Source organism: Spermophilus citellus (genome assembly GCF_964194105.1).
Source record: "Spermophilus citellus genome assembly, contig: SCAFFOLD_149, whole genome shotgun sequence".
Taxonomy (NCBI): Eukaryota; Metazoa; Chordata; class Mammalia; order Rodentia; family Sciuridae; genus Spermophilus; species Spermophilus citellus.
Window position 1 is genome coordinate 826433 of NW_027673076.1, and position 21524 is coordinate 847956.

At 34.5% G+C, this 21524-nt stretch overlaps 1 protein-coding gene across 1 annotated transcript in view; it reads left to right on the top strand.

Moving 5' to 3' along the window:
* The window catches only part of LOC308640148 (collagen alpha-1(XIV) chain-like), a gene marked incomplete at both ends in the record, with an annotated part of 95303 nt that overhangs the window by 57068 nt on the left and 16711 nt on the right, over nt 1–21524 (top strand). The window contains 6 exons of the mRNA XM_081312160.1: nt 6242–6319; nt 8868–8954; nt 15883–15936; nt 19565–19660; nt 20755–20808; nt 21157–21210. Of these exons, the coding sequence (XP_081168286.1) occupies nt 6242–6319; nt 8868–8954; nt 15883–15936; nt 19565–19660; nt 20755–20808; nt 21157–21210 (423 nt within the window). The remainder of the gene's footprint in view (nt 1–6241; nt 6320–8867; nt 8955–15882; nt 15937–19564; nt 19661–20754; nt 20809–21156; nt 21211–21524) is intronic.

Below are 21524 nucleotides of genomic sequence, written 5' to 3' on the forward strand. Positions count from 1 at the left end.
GCTTAAAGGAAGATATATGCTCACAGAAATTTATAATAATTCTCTTATATAGATAAATGAATGTATAGATGGATCATCAGAAAGATGAATGGATGGTAATTTAAGAGTAAGGAACAATTTAAAGTGTATCAGATTCCAGGTTCAGATCACTGAATACTATTATGATTTTCTTAATTATTTTATTAAAATAATTGAAGTTCCTGACACTTAGTAGGCATTCAAAGACAAGAAGCTCTTTATTACTGAACTAAGTTATTAATGCCTTCTTCATCCTCTGTCCTACCTGTTATAGACCACTAGTGCTTGTTTAAAACTCCATTATTGATAGTCATATACATTTTATGTTCTTTCATAATCCTCATTTAACCCTTCTAGCCAGAGTATTATATTCTCTAAAATAGAAACCATGACTTAGTCTTCTTTTAAAACCACCCTGTTCTGTCCTACATTACAGTATCTAGTAAATTTCTATAACAGACTAAGTTTTCAAGAAACACTTGATAGAAAGTAAATAGAAAATTGTCTGAATAGTATCCTGTCTTTTCTTAGTTTTGTTACACCTATATTATATCTCATGTGTGACACTGACAGAAATTCAGTAACATGTGACATATTCTCATTTAATAATAATTTATAGTTTACAATTATGGCTCTATAATAACGATGACAGTAATTGCATTTCAAATTGCATTATATGTAATATTTATATTCCAAATACATGACCAGTGAAAATCAAAGAATCAATTTCTGAAAGCAAAATACCTGTAGGTTTCAGGTTTACTAATGATAAATCTTTACTTTGGGCCATGAAAGAAATGCAGTTAAACAGAGCACCCTCTGTGATGACTTCCAGCTAGTGTAGACAAAAGGGAATTTATAAAAGTTGATAATTAAAGAGTTCATTGTAAGGCTGGTAGGAAAAAGTCATAGCTTTTGTTAGAATCGAGAAGTCCACAAAGATTACTAAACAGATTTTCAGTCTGCCCACTTATAAAAGAATTTGATTATGTTGAAATGGATGGTATTAGGTTAGATCTCAAGAATGTGATTAGAAACTCAGACTTGCTTTTTAGGGTATGAGTTAATTGTTTTATTACGAGGTAAGAGAAGCTCTTGTCTTTAGTTTCAATTTAGAAATTTATACATCTTGAAATACATCTGTATTTCAGTAACAGGCAAAAGGGAATTTATAATGCACAAATTTTAGATTATTCCAGGAGAGAATAGTATAGTGAGAGAATAGTAGCTCACAGATCAACAATCCCTGCCAAATTCAAAAAGATTCAATAAGTACCAGATGGTGGTAGAATCTAAAGATTCCATCTTTAGGGAGAATAACTTGTTTTAAAACCATAGTTGAGTGGAAGATGGATGAATGGATTTGGGGATACAATAACTACTGTATAAGTTGCACATATTCTTAATAAAAATAACTTGTATTCAGCCATGCAAGATTTTATAGGTGGTACTAATCTCTCCTGGGACTAAACTAACAGGCAGGCTGAATTTAACTGTCAAAACAGATGTGGAAAGACACTTGACAACTGTGCTTCTTCTTTCCAATCTTTTTCCCTCAAAATTTTTTTTTCCCTTTTCTGATACCTAATGAGATGCTTCTAGAATTTTTTTTACATGGATCATGTTTCTTAGAGTCTCTCTTCTACCTTTTCAAAACTAACACTTAGGTGGTTATTCAACTGGAATTTATTTAGTTCTCTCCTATTCATAGAAGAGAAATATAATTTATGTCATGGAGTCATCTATAATTTTATCCACTGAGTTAAAGATTTTATGTGAAAATCAACAGTAGACTAGCCAATAAGTCTATAAGAAGCAAATGTTATATTAGAAAAAAGATAGTGTGAACATTTTCACATTAATTGTCTCTTTATAACCTTAAAATGGTAATGGCAGCTAATACTTACATATGCCTACTATGGGTTACATATGCATATTTTCTGAGTTTATCAATTTAATTTTCTAACAATCCTAGGAAGAAATACTTACATTACTCTCACTCTAAAGATGCAAAAATTGAGACTTGAAGAATTTAGGAAGGAGTCTCCATCACCTGCCTTCCATTCCATTCCTTCTTCCACTGGAATCAGACTTGGATTCTGTAGAATTTAAGACTTAGAAGGGAGTCTGGTCTCCACCTGTGATCAAGTGCCTGTTTGTCTGTTGACAGGTTCGAAAACTCACCATTTGAATTACAACCTTGAAATAAGTGTGATTCAAACTTTTATCCATAGTGTGTGTCTATAAACATTTTAATTCCTACCAACAAGTATGACGGTTGTTAACTTTCATTACCTAATTTAATTTAGAACCTTCACAGTTTTTCTAAAATATAATCAATTGAGAACAAGTTAAAACACTCAGTTCAACAGCTGACAAATGCTGTGTGCTCAGTACTATTTGGAATAGAATCCAAGTTAAGACATGAAATTAAAAATAGAAGGTGGCTTAGTTCCTGGACCTTTCTATAGTATTTTTGTGCCATGGAAACCTCTCTATTTTTATAAATTCAGGTACAGCTTGACTTCAAATCATAAACTTAGTTATATTATTCTAGAAAAAGATCAGAAGATAAAATCTGGTGTTGAGTGGAAAGTGGAGCCAGAAGTACATTTTAATTCCCATTCACAGATCAAAATGACTCAACTGCTGAGAAATATTTTAATCTTATTTTCATGTTAACATTTGACCCCAAATGACTTGCCTTTTGTGCAACACCCAGACAAAAATGTCCAGTGATGAAAAATGAATATTTGTAATTGGTTAAATATTCCCTTGAAAGAGATTTTATATAGGGAAAGTCAGAGGTTTTGTGTCTCTCTCTTTTTTTTCTTTCTTCTTCTGGCATAGCTATGTCTTTTTTAGCATTCAATTAGTAACAAAAGAAAAAAGCCATAGAATTTAAAAAGATGTTGCATCATGCAGGATTTGCCTAAAGCATGATTTATTTTTGAACTAGATGATCATGCCTTTTAAGGCCCTCAAATATGGAGATATTTTGACATGTCATTTCTGTATACTGTGTCCTGTACAATTTGTACACATGTGTATTTTTTTGGTTTGTTTTTGGAATAGAAGCCAGGTGGTTTTGCTTTTTGTTTTTAATGAATCCCCAAAAATATGTACTGAAAAAGAAGTTCCTAAATCCTGCTTGAGGAATCTAAACTGTTACAAATGCAAAACAATTATGAATAAATTTGTTGTCCTCAAAGAAAAAGCTGCTGATTTCATCTAACTTGCAAAAGAAAAGACAGCCCACATAATAGCATTCCTCAAATGATAGCAATGGATTCATTGCACACTTAGTAGGCACTCAACCCCTCGAATAAATAAACTGAATTCATAGTAACCCCAGTAAATCTATAGGGTGGAAGTCTTGCCAAATGTTTGTATGTAGACATTATGCTCTCACAAATGACTAGATGGTGAATATTTATTTGAAAAACTTCAAGAAAGCCTGGTGCACATTGAGGCTAATGAAAGACCTTTGCTTTAAGTCAGTCTTTCCATTTACGAAAATGTTTTTACACTGGGGGCTCTGTTCAGAAGTGGAAAATTTCTTAATGGATGAATGATTTGCTGACTTAGCTGACACTATCGAATGCTTTCATAATGGGACCCATTAATAAATGTCCTCAGATGAAATGGCATTGTAAACTTAGGCTGGGATATCTGCATTTTAAACATTAGAGCAAAGATCTTTTTTTTTTTTGGCAAAATAAAACCACACATTGGTTGCACTGTTAAAATCCCAACCCAAACTGAGCTTTCAACATGTGGTTTAATTATTTAAGCTTTTTCATCCCAGGTCCTATGCTACAGAAGGGACATTAATATTAACATACCTCATAGTGGTGATTTGAGGATTAAATCATATAAACGCAATGTTTACAGAGTAGGCTTTCAACAAACATTGGTTGTTTCGGTTATTATTTGCTAAGATTTTTCTCAATCAGAATATTTAATATTGTGGAAACACACAACTATTATATTTCTGCCTTCAATACTGTCACATTCCTTTTGATTCTAACTTTTTTGGCCTCTGTATTTTACATATACATACATAAAATACAGTATTTAGAACTTAAAATAATTTTATTATTTATGAAAATTATGTTTCAGGTACTGCTCTGGATAATGCTCCATGCTATCTCACTTGTTCTTCACAATAAACATTAAGAATAGTTACTACAGATGGAGTATTCTCCACTGGAAATACTCAGAACCAAAAGTGTTTCAGATTTTGAATTTGTTCAGATTTTGGAATGTTGTATCACCTTGTGTCACCTCACCAAAATATCCCATTATGAATGTTTGATAATGGGATATTTTGGTGAGGTGATACAAGTATAGATACGAAATTCATTGATGTTTCATGTTTATTTTATACACATAGCCCCACAAATAATTTTATCCAGTATCTCTAGTGCACTGGCATTTTGACTGAGACCTTCTCTGTGAAGTCAGGTGTTGAATTTCCCACTTGTGACATCACACTGGCACTCAAAAGGTTTGAAATTTTAGATTTTTGAATTAGCAGTGCTCAACCTGTATTACTACACTACTTTTTCAGATGAAAAGACAGAGTCCAAGACAAAATAATTTTTTCAAAACAGCTGTCGGTGGAGGAATCAGCGACTATACCCAGCAGTTAGTTCCACAGGATCCTAATCCCTGTGCTTGAAATATTTAATGCTGTTCTTTTTTTTTAAATAAAACTCAATTGTAGCATACTTTGTAAAATGTTTTAATTTTAAAAACTTGATAGATTTTTATTATGGTTTTATTTTATGTTTGCACTATCCTGGCTCATGTATCATACCCTTGGGAGGGTAGGAGGTCAGGCCATCTAGGGGGGAAAAAAAAGACAGTGAGCCCTGCAGGTATTTCAGCAGACATCACATTAGATGTACACAGAATCAAGAAAGTAAAATGTTTCAACTCATCCATCTGCTTCCAAACAAAGGCTTATTTTGTTGATTGGTTAGAATGAAACTTTGCAATAAATCACACAGTTATTCTTGTGCTTAATGACAGAAAGCTTGATTTCATTTTCTTTACTGTTGGAATTGGCTTTCTTGTGACATTGCAGGTACCTTTAGTGACTGCTCCATGGGGTTGTCTATGGGGCATTCTAGTTTTCATCTAGAGGGCTCTTGGCCTGGAGGAGTAGCACTTCATAGACGAAAATAAGCCCCCCGAAGTTTCCAGCCCTTGCTGAAAACACCATCTGCTGTAGGAAGGTTGCAGGTTTAGAATGAAGAGTTTCATGTCTGTCCCGGCACTGTGATTGATGACACTTTCAATATTTGAGAATAATATAGAAAGGAATTAATAAGAAATGGTTGGGTTATTAAGTTAGTGTTAGCACTTAATGATATTATAGAGATGTTTCTGTATGTTTCAACATATACATTGAGTAACTGCCAATATACATGAATAAAGCAAGATTGTCTAAATATTTCCAGCATGATCAATGGCTCAAATAAAATACACTTAACTCACATTCTCACAATACCAAATATGAATCTGTCATGGCACATAACCATGTTGCTGTTCAGTATTTATGTGCTGGTCTCTAACTGCCTGTGAATTCTTCTGGGGCAGATGCATCCCGCCCCCTGATTTTTGTACCCTAAAAGGTTGTGTAATATCTGGCTTACCTTATGCACTGAAGAAAATTTGCCAAGTATATGCACAAAAGAATAAACAATTAATTAAAAAGTTTTTCCTGGGTGCTTATTATATGCCTCATATTATTATACATGATACAAAAATGAGTGTTTGCCTGCCCCTTAAGTCTGAGGAGGAGGTAACATGAATAATTGCAATGTATGGTGGCAAATGGCAAGAGACAAGTGTGACTACAGGGCATTGAGAGTGGCTATGGTGATACTTACAAGGAAGGATTTCACAAAGGAGCTCAGCTTACTCTCTAGATAGAAGTGGATAGAGGAGGTTGTGATAAGTAAGCAGGATTAGATGGTGGAATAATTTGAGACGAAATCTTATATCATTATATTTAAGGAACAAAGTTAGTTTGATATTATTGGATTTATTGTAATATACTTTGGTTATAAGTATCTTGGTGTTTTAGTTTGATATTATTGGATTTATTTTAGTATACTTTGGTTATAAGTGTCTTGGTGTTATGTAATATATCAATCATTACAATGAAGAGCACACTTAATTTTATCTCTTTTATTTCCTTTTTAAATCATAGTTTCAGTTACAGATGTTTGACATCATTTGCTCCACATCATGGGCCAGTAGGGACAAATGCTGTGAACTTCCAGGCCTGGTAAGAATTCTTCATCTCTATTGAAATTTTTAAAAAAATGATGTTCAATTTTTTTCTGAAAATGAGATGCTATTTCACAATACTTATAAATAATTCATTGTGATGATAATCAAAATTAGGAAGAGGTTAAGGAGGAGACAATAAAAACAAGAAATCAACAAGATGACAACAACATGGTGTAACCTGCACAATCTGGGGATGCCATTGACACATGGTCCAGATGGTACCACATTTACTAGTTCACAGAGCCCTTCATATCTCAATTTTTTTCATAGCACTCCAAGTCAAAGGAAATATTTGAGAGTGCATTTATGAAATAATGAGGTCCAAACATCTTACTAAGAATTTCTTAACAACTCAATAACCATAAAAATACATATGAATTGAAAATTGATTGTTGTATTTTATTCTTAAATAACTATAATTGTTTACTCATGGAATGCGTGTATCTACTGAGGATTCCAGTAGCTTTTCTATCTTGAAAACAGGTAAAACATGTCCCTCCCTGCTTCTTTCACATTACTTTCTCCCATGGTACTTGCTTTTCATCATAGCAACTACTAAAATATCCAGTAAATATGAAATACAAAAAAGTGTTTGAAATATACTCTTGAAACCATGAACTACCTTGAGCTAGTCAATCACATGAAGTCCAATGGGTACCAAATATTGCTGTGTTTCCCTTGGATTTTTTAAAACCCTCACTGTGTCCCAATGAGCTTAATACTGCACCCAGAGCATCCTGACATACCTTTGTGGAACTATAGCCGTGATCAATATGGCCCCTGTAATGTTATTAGTAAACTAAACCATTTTTCATTATTCATTTAAAGGGACATATTTGTGTGTGTGTGTGTGTGTATATATATATGTATGTGTGTGTATATATATATATATATATATATATATATATATATATATATATATACACACACACACATACATATATAAAATAGATTTGTATCTTAGGATCCTCAGGATAAATGAGCTAGAATGAATGACCCTATGTGGTTGGACATAGGGTCTAGATGTGTCCTAATAATTAAACATGCAGAATGAACATGGATAGGCCTTCATGAAATCTAAGATTCTATTTTATAAGGTTATACACCGGATCACATGTATTTCAGGGAAAAAATTCATGGCAGCCTGTGTTTAAAGAGGTTATAATTCCTTCTTCACCAAAATAAATTTTGAATAAACTCTAGTGGGGAATTAAATTACACACCTTGCTGTTTTGCTTAAGTGCAGATAGATTGGAAATCGGAAGAGGAAACATTCAGAATCTAATGAAACTTCAAGCAAAAATTAGATCTCCACTTCTCCCAGGAAGGACTAGCCCTTACTGTTTTTTCCCCCTAATTCTATCGCTGCAGATGTATGAATTGCATAGACACAGGTGGAAGTGCAGTCAGTACTAATGGCAGAACCATCACAGAATGGACCTCAGTGGCCTGCTGGTTACCTTATTTTGGGGATCTTTCAGGAGGGTTAATCTTGTACTTTAGTCTGACTGACCAGTTATCAAGCTGGAGGTGCTTAGCAGGAGGTAGAACTGAAATCTTTGACTACAGTCAACCATTTAGAAAAAAAGTGTATTCAGCATACACAGGCCATTTGTTCAACATTTTTGTGTTTCTGTCGTGAATATTTTAGAGACTCAGATTATTTTCAGTCGGTAATTTAACTGTCACCTGTGATGTACTCTCATCTAACCTTACTGCCCCAAAGTCTTGAACAATGAAGCTCATTTTCTCTCTATCTAAAGGGACTGATGGACTTTGCGAAGTTCTATAGTTTCTTATCCTGGTGCTAAGTTCATTTTGATGATTGCTCCAAAAAGGATATTGACCAGTTGTTCAATAGCTGTTCCCAGGGGCTCTGTCTTTCTCTACACTTTCTTGCCCCGTGACACAACAGCACAGATTAGTGAGCCTGACATCACTAATTTATCTTGTTGTGTCACAGGGCAAGAAAATTCTCTAAGAGAGAAGAAAAATGGCTGCCTCTCCCAAAGATTGAGGTCAATGTCATGTTTTTCTTATCTTTAGCCACAGAATGTAAGCAGTTGATGAAATTGTCACAGGGAATCAATGGTGTGTTTAAACACTGTTTTAATATTGTTTTATTTCTTTGTTTGGTTTAGTACAGATGTGGCTGTTTTGATTGAGCTTTCCAACAAGTTTTCTTTTATCCTTTGAAGTGGAAAAATAGTGTAGCTTAACGGAAGTTTTCAGGACCTTTAGTTCATAAAGTACCGTTACTCCAAATTAATTAAATAGTACCAGGAATAGTTTGTACCCACTTCTAACTCACTATCTTCCCTTGGATTTTCACTCCAGCTTTAGAAACTCCTTTGCTGTGGTGATTGTCAATGATTCACTAGGCCCTCATGTCGTTTTCTTTTCAGAAAAGGTGTGATTACTGCCTTTTTGGCCAAATGTTCACTTAAAATTTTTTTAAATGTCTTAAAGTATTTTCTTTGGGTTAGCAAAGCCATTTGTTTAAACTGTCTTGTTAACAACTGTGCTATCTATTTTCCTCTCAGAGGGATGATGAATCCTGCCCAGACCTCCCCCATTCCTGCTCCTGTTCTGAAACCAACGAAGTGGCTCTGGGACCGGCTGGGCCACCAGTAAGTCATTCTAGTTTGGCCTCATTCTAGTTTTGCTGACTGTTGTAGTAAATGACTATTTGCCATCTTAATCACATGAATAAGCTGAGGTATAGAGGTATTTAGTAACTCAGCTAAAGAACACAGCTAGGAGAAGTGGGACTTCAAATCCAAGTCTCTGTGAATGTTCAGCATCTTTCCTTTAAGCTATTGTGGCTTATCTTTAGTATGAGTGTTTCAGTTCTTGGTCCTCTCCTTGTAACCTGTAGAATTTTCATACTCTCCCTTTGCCCATTCTGTCTCAAAATTTATATGTGAAGGGACAATTTTTCATTCACCAGAAATATACCCATCTGAGAACAAAGTTCCTACTGTAATAAACTTCCTACAGAAAGGAAAGAAGGAGAGAGAAAACATTTTTGTAAAATAGAAAATGTAAATAATTGCACTCTCTAGGTCTTTGAATTTACTATGATAAACTTTTTGGATAAACTTTTTGTATTATGTTTAATACTCATAATATTTCTTACCTGCTAAACTGGGGTTATTGGTGTTTCTTAAGATAAGATTGATCTAGCTGCTCTGTGGTCAGGAAATGGCAAAGTATTAAGGCAGAAAGACATAGATAATATGGAAAAGATGCATTAGCAAATTAAGAAACCTAGACCTTGAAGGAGAATGTGCTCATGCATGGCCTGCCCTTGCATGTTGAGTGCCAGAGGTGGCCTGGCACAGTCAGCTCATGTGCAGCAGGTAGCCCTCACTGGCAGCTGGCTTGCAGCATGCAAACTCCCCCTAGGGTGGCTCCACCAACATAATTTTCCTGAATTGAGCAAAAAGAAAGAGATCCTGCTGAATGCATCTGAAATATATCTCAAAATTCCTCCTATATCTCTGGCACGTAGAACATTTTTTTAAACTCTGGATATATAAACCAAGCACTGTTTTGTTTTATTTTTAAACACACTCAAAGAAGTAGAGTAATGGTAGAAGCATCAGACTTAAACAATAAGTCCCTGAACCACCTGTATTCCTGTTTTCTCAAGTATAAAATAATACCTACCTCTTTAACTGGTTTTATGAGAAATACACTAGACAATGTGTATGTATGTACTCTGTGCATTATAAAATGTTAATCAAACATAAAGTATTGTGTTTAATCTGGAAAATGGAAACAAATATTTATTTTCAACTCTGCCAAATTTTCCTTTCGACTTCAGGACAATACAAAGCAATATTGTGTTACAGTTTATTAGATATAACATTTATTAGAATCTATAGACTCTCCAACATGACAGTGTGGGAATCAATAAGTATTAGGCACACTAAAATATGAAAAGTGCTGGATGCTTTTCTTTAGAAAATTAGAAGTTTACTAATTTGTGGCCAAAATTTGTTTATCACACCTATGTATATGCCAGAGAATACTTTTTTCCCCCCAGAGAAAATCCTCATGTATTTTTACTGTATGAAGGCAGGGTTATATGGTTTTGGTCAATTTTTCTGTGAACCTAATAAATGAAGTATATTTTAAAATAACTCCATAGACACTTTTGTACCCACCTCCAAAATTGATCATTTTGCCTTTGTTTAGCTCACTCTGTGGTTTCAGGTTGCAATAAGTTACCTATGCATCTAAGACCTTAGCCCATTCCTTCTCTTCCCACCTCCCTTTTCTTGCCTTCCCTCAGAGTTGACAGTTTCATTACTATATGTTTTTGTGCTCCTACTATATAAGTATACATTCCTAAAATATATCACACTTTATAGTAACATGTTTGAGATTTATGTAAATGTTATCAGGGTGTGCTTTTTGCACCTGCCTCTTTTCACCTAAAATATGTATTTGAAATTTATCTTGGTCAGTATTTACCATTTACTTCATTGGTTGAAACTGCTGTAAGGCATTCCACTCTATAAACTCCATTTTATTGACTCATTACAGTGGAATATTTTCCTACAGCAAACATGGTTACAATGGGTATGTTGCACATATATGAGTATTCTGGAAAGAGCATTTAGACTTGGGCTTGCTGGAGAATAAGGATGCATCTTCAACCTTGTGAAGAAGCCCCTAATCACTCTTCCAGGGCTGTCCCAACCTCCCTCTCAGAGGGTCTGTGGCAGAGATCTGGATTCCCTGCATCCTCACTAGCTCTGGCTGGTGTTGTCAGAGAAGAGTTTTTCTTATTTCCTATGTCACTGCTATTTTAAATGTGACTGTCCCTCAGTGATAATGAGATTGAGCAATTTTCCATTAGTCTACAAACCATTTAAATTTCTTCTTTTACAGATATCTATTTAAAACGCTTTTGGTTTTCTGATGTTCTATATTGTTATTTCCCAATGAAAGATAATTTTTTAAGTATTCTGAACACAAATTTTCTATTAAAGGTAGGGTTTACAAATATGTTTTCCAGATCTGTGATTTGCTTGTTGCTGATTATGGAAATTTGTATTCTGTACACATTTTAATTCTAATGTGGGGAAATTTAATATTGCTGTGAGTTATTGTGTTCATATTTTTCTTTATCCCTTCTTTTACCTGTAATTTCTCTAGAAGTATTTTTTTTTAAATTTCCAGTCATGTGGGTTTTTTGATATCCAGTTTATATTGACATTTTTTGCATTTGATTAGGGAAGTCAGTCTCTATAATTAATACCAATACTTTGACATGTGTTGATATTTGCCATGTGTCAAATTTTTTAGAACTTTCGTCAAGTTTTGCAGATGTTTCATGTGTGCTTTAAAAGGGTTTGTGTTTTCTAATCATGGAATTTAGAATTCTATAGAAAAATCTAGTAGATCCAATTGTTGGGTTATTCAAGTCTTTAACTATATGAATTCTTTATGTTGCTGGGAGAGATGTTTTAGCAATTCCAACTCCAATTGTTATTTTGTCAAATTCTCTTGTCATTCGGTCCTGAGGTTGTGTTAACATGTCAAGAAATTTTCTATTATCTGCATAATGACTTATTATGTAAATTGTGGAATGAACCCTTTAGATGTATCTATGCTTCTTGCCTCAATTCCAGTTTGTTTAATATTAATATAGTTTCAATATTTGTATTTGGTATTACTTTTCTGGTATATATCTTTTTATCCTCTTAGTTACAACATTTCCATGCTTTTATATTTTAGACCTTTCTAAATAAGATACGCCAAATTTTACTTTTAATTTGATCTTACAATCTTTCTTTTAAAGTTTAGTCCATTCTATTGTTTTTGATAATTATTTGGATTTATATTCACACCAAATATTTGCTTTCTGTTTCTCATACATATGTGTGTGTATAATGTATATATACATATATGTGACAAACATAAATAATTGACATTTTATATACTTTTTAAAAATTCTCATTCTTTTTCTTTACACTCCACTAAATTATAAAATTATGTTATATCTGTAATATTTATTGTTTGCCTAGAAATCTTGGCAGAAGTATTTAATGAGTTTAAAAGAATATTTTAGCTTCTTTTAAATCAATATGATATCCTTGGAATTCTTTCACCTTGGATCATCCTTTCTGTAATTTATATTGTTTTGCTATCCATTATTTTAGTGCTGTCTTCATATTGTTTTGCTATCTAGTATTTTAGTATTATTATCATAATTAGACATCTAAATTATTATTACTACTTATTACAAATTAATATTTATTAAGACTTGCCTACATTATTTGATATTTCTTACAATTTCTTCCAGTATCATTTTTTTATCTCACTTATCTCATTTGAATCTTCCTTCAGAAAGAAACTATTGGTAGTAAATTCTTAGTTTTGTTCACCTGAATTGTTTTTGTTTGTTTCTGACAGCATCTGGGATGTTGTCAACAGACAGTTTGATGGTTATTACAGATTTTGCTCTGTTCCCATCACAACTGTAGAAAGAACATCTGACCATTCACCTGACAGTCACCCATTGTTTTTTCCAACTCATGCATAGCATATCCTTTTAAATTTCTCATTAAAAAAAAGCATTTCCCATTCAGCTCTTCCCCGACCCATCATGGACCCAAGTTCACATTTCAGTGCCTTGTGTGGGCTCTAAAACAGCTCTGCTGCATGCCTGGGCATTCTTCTCTATCCTCCCCAAGGGCAGTCTCAGTGCTCATGTCTGCTATAGTTTTTTTTTTTTATTTCTTCTCTACTCCTGGCACTTAAGGATTCAGTTCTTAATTATAATAATGCATATTTTATTTTAACAATGTTAAATAATAAGCATCTGTAGCTTGAGGGGTTTCAAGTGTTTTCTCTTTGTACTACTGCTGCAACCAGTTGTGAAATATTTATGACCTTAGAATCAAATGAGAAAGTAGCAACAGAGAAGTGAAAGAGAAAGTTTGGACTCTGAATTGAGAAAAAAAATATAAAATAAGAGAAAAGCTAGTGAAGCTTTCAGATATTTTGATTAAAGAATAATAAATCCTTTAAGATAGGATATAAATAATATTTAATAAATTCCATCTGATGAATTGAACATGGTTTGATTATGTTCTCACTTAAGAATTCAAACAGTAGTATAGTGTTCCCATTAAACCATACGTTAGGAGTATAAGAAGGTCCCTGGTTTTGAGAAATGATACCTCTGGCATAAATATCTGGGAGATAGTCACATTTGGACAAAACCTTCAGATCAAACCAACCAGTTAAGATGAGAATTTAAGAGTTGTGATAAATGAGTATGTTAACTGGCATATATTTCACTGCAAGGGACAGAAATTTTGATTAATATAGTGATAAAACAAGATTGATAATAAGGCATTTATCATTTGTTCAACAAAATTTCAGAGGTAAACAATCCCAAGACAAATGACACTCCTCACCTTCTTCAAGGACCTGGGGTGTGCCAGCTTCCACATTGCTTGCCTAGGCTGTGTTTCTTGGTCCAGTTGGTCAAATCTATTGAACATGACCATCCTTCTACTTGCAGAGAAAAGCTGGGAAAACAAATGTCTGCCTTTTTTTAGTCTTTCTAGAAGCAGGCATAAAAGGGAAAAGAAAGGTTCCTCCAAAGCCAGCTGACAGTATGTGATACTGAGTAAAAACCTTTACCACATAATTAAGAGGCATGTATCTACACAACACATATACATGTGCAGATGCTCATATGTGTATCTCATATGTAAACACAGGTAACCCAATTAAAAAAGGCCAAGTGTATAAGCAGGTAGTCACTGTTAGGATAAAATACAAATGGAAAAACTTATGAAAACATATGCAATCAGTAGAATTCTGGGAAGTGAAAATTAAAACAGGAATAAGATATTATTATTATTTTTTTTTTTACCAATTACGTTAGTAAAAATGTAAACTTTGGTACTCACCAGTGTTGGTTAAAATTTAAGGAAACAGGGATCCCCTTAAACTATCAGCAGATGCATAAACTAGCACAGCTATTTTTGAGTACAGTTTAATAATATATCTTCATATTCATCACATTTCACCTACAATTTTATTTCTTGGAACCTTCTTCTGAGAAACATCAACATTTTTCCTTAAGGGACAGATGAGGATGTTAACTGAAACATTGTTTAAATAATAAAAAGTTTTGGGGGAGGGAAACTATATAACTCAAATAATAAAATAATGGCTAGATAAGCTATTACATGTTTAACATGTGGATAATATTATACATTGGTTATATACAATGGTTAAGAAGAATGAGTTAATATTTATATGATATAATGCAGAAAAAAATCTCTAAAACATATTTAGTTAAAAAATTCAGACCTATATGAAAAGAATGGCATTACATATTTAAATTATATACATCAAATAATACCACAATAATGCTATAGGCAGCATTTGCTATAGATACATATACACATACATATAATGCAGTTCTGTATATTAAACACCTTGAAGATGAGCAACCAACTGATGTTGATGAGGGAGTGGACTTAAGTGGTTGAAAATAACAGAGAGAATCTTGAGATCACCTAGAGCAGGGTATTCCCAGGCAGCTTGGGTGTTCTGCTGATGGTGTACAGAACCATCTTCAGTAATCCTGAATGTTGCATGAAATACATTGGAATCACACAGGATGAAAGTTATCTTGTCTTAAATGATCTGTCAATCCTCCTGCTCAAGTAAAAAGAGAAATTCTATCTGGTTTTACATAGGTCTTTTAATACAGTTACTTCCCTTTTATCAAAGAGCTGGTTCAGACTTCAATAGGAGAAAAATCTAGCTCAATTTAATAATACCATTTATATTATATTTATTTTTAAAGTGACCCATGTTTAGAAAGTGATACTTTTTCCATTTACTGTAATGCCATATTTGATTTTAAAATAGATTTATTAAATGCAATAGTCAATGAAAATATTCAGAGACTACATATACATATTTATTCATATGTTTAGACACATATAAACATATATCCAAATAATATACACACACATTACATATATAGATATGTATCTACAGATAACTGGTAAACAGTTCAGGTGGTCCATTAATATGTCAGAAATCTTGGAGCAACTTCAAATGACTAATGACTAATCTAATTGTCTTTATTTTCTCTGTAAATAAAAACAATATTATCGTTACTTTCACAGGCTTTTTGCAACTTAATTGAAGAATTGAATCTGAAAGTTATGGTATAGAACCTACATAATTTTAGACCAACAAATATCTTATTATTTTTATTCATGAGTAACAGTAGTCTCATATAAGCATTAAATAAATAAACCTATAATTTTTTCAGGATTTACAAGGATTTGGCATAGAAAGTTTCCTCAAACTATGAAATCATCCACAGGGAGGGCTGGAGCTGGGTGGCAGAGCTCCAGTTACAGAGCATGATGAACATATACCACTACACAATGTGTGGGCTTTATATAAAATAATAATGACATAATCCAATATTATGAAGAAAAATGAATGAAATGTACTGTTTTGAGATTTGTCTTGAGCTAATACTTAACATCTGTTTGCCAGGGTGGTCCAGGACTCCGAGGACCCAAGGGCCAACAAGGTGAACAGGGCCCAAAGGTAATATGCACTCTCTGTCTCTCTCTTCCTCCCTCTCTCCCTTCTCCACCTGCCTCAACTAGTTATTGTTTGGAGTTAAGTCTGGCCTAATTTATCTTTGTGACCTATATGAAAGTTGCATCTAGTCTTTTCTTTTTTATTTTGTAAGTCTCGTGCTTTTTAATAAAAATATTTAGTAATTCAGCCAAAAGAACAATCTCTGGGTCAAAAATAAGAGTGTTAATGTTCTGGGTGGTTTAATCTACAAGGAAGTTCTCTCTTTGAAACATTTTTGTCTTCATCCATCTATAACAAAAATGTATCTTAAGAGGAGTTGTGCAGAATCACAGCTTGACATCAGTCCCTTCCAGGTAATTTCTCAGATTTTATATTCTTCCTCTTCCTTTACCACTGTATATATCAAATACACAGCTTTGTTTTCCATTCTTATTGCTCAAGGCCACTAAGTGTGGTGATTTAGGTTGTATACTGTACAAAAGCGCCAACCAAATAGACCACGCCATGCCAAGCCATGTCAAGAAGTATGCTTTTCTACTTTACACAAAGGCATCCTAAGGACTGGCAGAAGCCCAGCCACTAATTGATTTCAGGTCTCATCCTTTTCTCTCTGTCTTTTGGAAAATCTTCTAACTGGTCTCATGTCTCCAGTGGCTTGACTTTCTGATTGATTCTTCACATCTGCCCCCAGATTATTCTCCCTTAAGTCTATGCTGGATCTTATCATGCTCTTTAAAAACCTGCAGAGATGTGCTATATTGTCTTGAAGATACAATGCACCCTCTTTGGCATGATGTTGAAGGTCCTTTATAATTTGACTTCCCATCTCATTTTTATGATGCTATTCCACATGCTCTCTTCTCCATCCATCTTGCTTGATTTACTGTTTCAATATGGTAACTTATTAAATTTATGTAACATTTACTCATAGAGAAAAGAACATTACAAATTTTTTATTCTCAGTTGGAAACAGATGAAGCAGGAGAAACTGTGGGGATAAAACAGAAATAAATAAAGTTGAATGTAATTAATCAGGTCCTACCCAATTGAAAGCTCAGATCATAAGATGTTTCCCTGTTTGTTTCATCTTCTGGGATAGACTGATGTCTTTCCATAAACTCCATCGCTCACAGCACTGTAAGAAAGGCCCATGGTTGGAGGCCTCTTTTCAAAAGGATGCTGGTTGGTCCTCCTCTGTTGCACCTGCAGGCAAGGCCTGTGAGCTCTTGTGGATTCTGGTTCCCTCCTCCCAACATGTCTGTCAGCCCGATTTCATTAATTTTCTAACCTCTTACTGGACAATGGTTCCAATCATGAAGATAAATGAACTTGTAGATGTTTGGTGATCCCAGACTCACCTACTTATTCCTGTTATCCATTTCCACAGGACTGCAACTGATATGGTTTATCTCTGTATGACAATTTTGACAAATCCCAGATACTAGAATGTAGAAGGTTTTGGAAAAACTCTTATTGGACAAAGAATGATCACATGCCCACTAGTGTGGAGAGTGTTGGAACAGATTATACCTTCAATGTCAAAAGCCCCTTTATGTATTCTGTTTTATATTGTTGCAGAAAATAGTAGAAATTTAGAAGCACAAAGCAACTGTGCTGATGGAACCTTTCAGTCAAATTTGTCTCATATTTTATAGAATGGATTGGACCACCTTTTTTTGCCCCATTCTTATTCTCCATTCCTTAATAACATTCAAATGATATATTACTACACTGTTATAAATATTAAGCAATATTTATGTCATCTCCTCTCTCCTCCAGTCTATTTTTTTTAATCCAGATTTATTCCTGGATTCATTCAGTGCATTCAGTGCATCCATATCTTCACCTCCCAAACAGTTCTAACCAACATATGAATTCGGACCCCCTTAAGGATCCTGTGAAATTGCTCTCATTAAAGTCACAAATGATCCATTTGTTACCTATCTTTTGTTTCTTATGTCACTTGAGATCTGTACCATCATTGACTTGCTTAGATACCTTTCTCTTTGAATTTTTTCCTTCTTTGAACTTTTCTTCATCACACCATTTTTATTCTCCTCCTAATTTTAGGCTTTCCCATTTCAGATTCTTTCTCAGGCTTCTCTTTCCCTCCTTTCTACCCAATTTTTATCCAATTTTTATTTACTTTCTCTTTTTCTCTATCAACATATTCTCCTTAATAACTGCAACCATAAATAGATCTTCAAGTACTCCAAAGTCCATTCCAGCTCAGAGCTTGCCTGACTCCCGAACCATTGGACATTTCCTGCGTTTATCTCCATACCACCTAAATATTAACTCAGTCTGCACTTATTATTTTGTATTCTTTGTCCCGAGTCATGGATTCACTAATCTCACATGATACCCAAGTTATATATCCAAAGGAAGTGAAATCAGTATGCCCCAATCATCTGCACTTCCATGTTTATTGCAGCACTATTCGCAATAGAAAGGAGTGGTAATAACTCAAGTGTCCATCAGCTGGAGGAGAATATGTGGTACATAAACCATGGAATGCTAATAAACCATAAAAGTGGGTAGGATGCTCTCATTAACGACAATGTAGATGGAATTCTGGAGGTCATTATGTTAAATGAAATTATCTAGGCAGTTGAGAGTAAAATCATGGTTACCAGGGGCTGGGCAGAGTATTGAGGAGATAAAGGTTGGTCAACAGCTCCTCAGTTACAATTAGGAAAAGTAATTTCTGTTGCACAGTAGGGTAGCTATGTATAATAATACTTATATAGTTGACTGTTTTCACCACAATGAAATGATAGGTATTTGAGGAGATAGCTATGCTTACCCTGATTTGAACATTACACAGTGTTTACATGCATCAAAACATTTCATGGTACCCTTTTAATGTGTTCAATTATAATGTTCCAATTAAAAAATAAGATACCCTTTATCTTGGGGGGGTCTTATTAAAAAATAGCTTTAGTTGGAGTCACTGAGATAAGGAAGAAGATGAAGTTGAGGATAAGTAGATTTTTCTGGGTCTAAGTTTATAAAGGTGGTGTAGTTTAAACCACAAGGTCCTAACTACAGAAGTAAGGGTTGCTGAAGTAGAAAAGATGCCTGATCCAGAAAATAAAGGAAATGAAATAATATTGAGCCTTGGGTCCTTTGGTGGATATTGAGGAGGTTCAGGGTGAGGGCAGAATCAGGATGAGGAAGACAACAGGTAGGCGCAAAATCCTCTGTGCAGAGGAGTGTCCTGAGTGGACTTGACAGGGGTGAGGTGGAGAGGGTGCAGCTCCTCTGCTTCACCTGGAAGGCTGAACCTTCACAGCCCAGGAGGCTGGTCTTGAAGCTTTTACCTCTGTGGAGTTTGTTATGGAGTGTGGAGGGTCTGGTTACTCACATCATAATTATGCCATAATTGGCACAGCATTCTCCTTTGTGGAAGCAAATAAATAAATAAACAAAATTGCAGCAGCCCCTTGTGTTTATTCTTATGGTGTGCTGATGACCTTTTGCCTGGAAGGTAAATAATTTGGTCTTTGTTTTTAATATCTTGGGGAAAATTACATAGAGATAAATTATCAGTGCTTTAAGTGGAAATAACCTTTTAGGTAGCAGAGGTTCTAACATACTTCTAGGATGACTTTTCTCCCTTGCATTCTAGGGAACGGATGGCCCTCGGGGTGAAACAGGCCCTCCAGGACCTCAGGGTCCCCCTGGCCCCCAGGGACCAAGTGGTCTGTCCATTCAAGGAATGCCCGTGAGTCTTGTGCACATATTCAAATGGGTTTCATTGTCATCACTCTTCCATGAAGTTATGCAGAAAGAAATTTTGCCCTCTGTCCCTTTGAAAATAATAATTGATTCAGAGTTCCTTCATTAGCTATGGCTACAGTCAATTTTTTGCTCAATGATGGCGGTCTTTGAACAAACAGGTGCACATACCAAGAGTACATACATCTACAAGCATTTTGTCCACAAAGGAAAATCAGGATTTAATATATGTACATTGCTTGTTTGATTAAATTATTAGTGGATGTGATAACAACCAGAAAGTAACAAATGTTGCACAAATGTAAGCATTTGTTATTGATTTATAGTAACTGTGGATGAAGATTCATGAAAGCTGTTTAATTATGATCTTTATCTCAATTGGCATCAAAGTGCAATCCATTGAGAGTTTTATATTTTAGATGGTATATGTTATACAGCTGCTTTTCTTTAAAAGGATATTTTATACCATTGGGAAAAAAATGTAATTCCATTAACTGATCTTCATTAATGTTACTATAGGAATCTAGATTTGAAGACTAATACTAATCTTAAATTAACATTTGAGACACAGTTTTTAGCAATCTTTGTGTCCCCCAGCTGAAAAGTTTTCCCCTTCGGTGTTGTTTTGCACTTTAGAAAATATTAATATGCCAATTTGTATAATCATACTATTATTAATAGTAAATATTTGTTGTAGGTTACCATCTGCCAGGTTCTGTTTTTGCTTTTCCATTCTATGTTTTTCTAGCCAAATACAGATCTCTATAGATATGAGATCTTAAAGTATAAATTACAAATCACATTGAAATATTCAACTTTTCCCCTCATGTATTTACAGTCTCAGCTTAGCCATATGGGACTGTATATTTTGTGTTGAAGCTGTTCTCATGTATTAATGTTCAGTTGGATGGAAAGGTTTACATAGATGCCCTACATTATATGAGAAGTAAAATATACTGTTTGGATGTTACTGTGAAAACAATTTAATTTTGAAAATGTTATAACAGTGGGGGATGCCGTGGAGAAAAGACTAAGAATTTGCTTATGTGAACTTAACTCTGCATTCTTTTGGCTATTCAGGGGATGCCAGGTGATAAAGGAGAGAAAGGAGACACTGGCCTTCCAGGTCCACAGGTATTTTATGTTTGTAGTCTGTTGCCCTCAGCTCCAGAACTTTGGCAAGGAGGAAAGGTCGTGGCTTCTGAAGTCAGCTGTGACCTTGACAGTGGTTCCCATATCAAAGATGTTGGTTTGTGTTCATTTACATTAAGCCCTTTCTGAGCCACTGGATGCCCTCAATGTGAGCTCTTGTGGGGGATGTTCCTTTTGGGGGAATAACTTCTGGGTCAGAATTCTAAGTTATCAAGGGTTCCTCTTTTTGCTTATAGATTTGTTTGGAGCATTTGATCCATTTCAAGGAAGCTGGGTGCTAGGATAAGTCATGCTTTAAATCTGACTCTTCTGCCCAATTTTTCTACCTAGGGTATGCCAGGAAGTGTGGGTTCACCTGGACGTGATGGCTCACCAGGCCAGAGGGTAAGAATTTACCTAAGGTTGGTTCTTAGCAAAGGGGACTTCTCCCACGTTGCTCTACTGCTGACAAGTTCTTATGTAAGGAAGGTTTTGTTTTTGGTTTTCTCCTGTCAATCTGTATTCTACCTACTGTGCATCCATTTCCCTTCACTAATGGCCTTCTATGTCCATTTCTTCCATCAAACTTTTGCAAATTAGCAGCATCCCTTTCTGAATGCTCCCAAACTTGAACATAGTTTGTACTGAACTGCAAGCACTGATTTAAGAGATTTTTTTATAATTCTGTCAAATCTTTAAGACACAAACCTAAAGGAAAT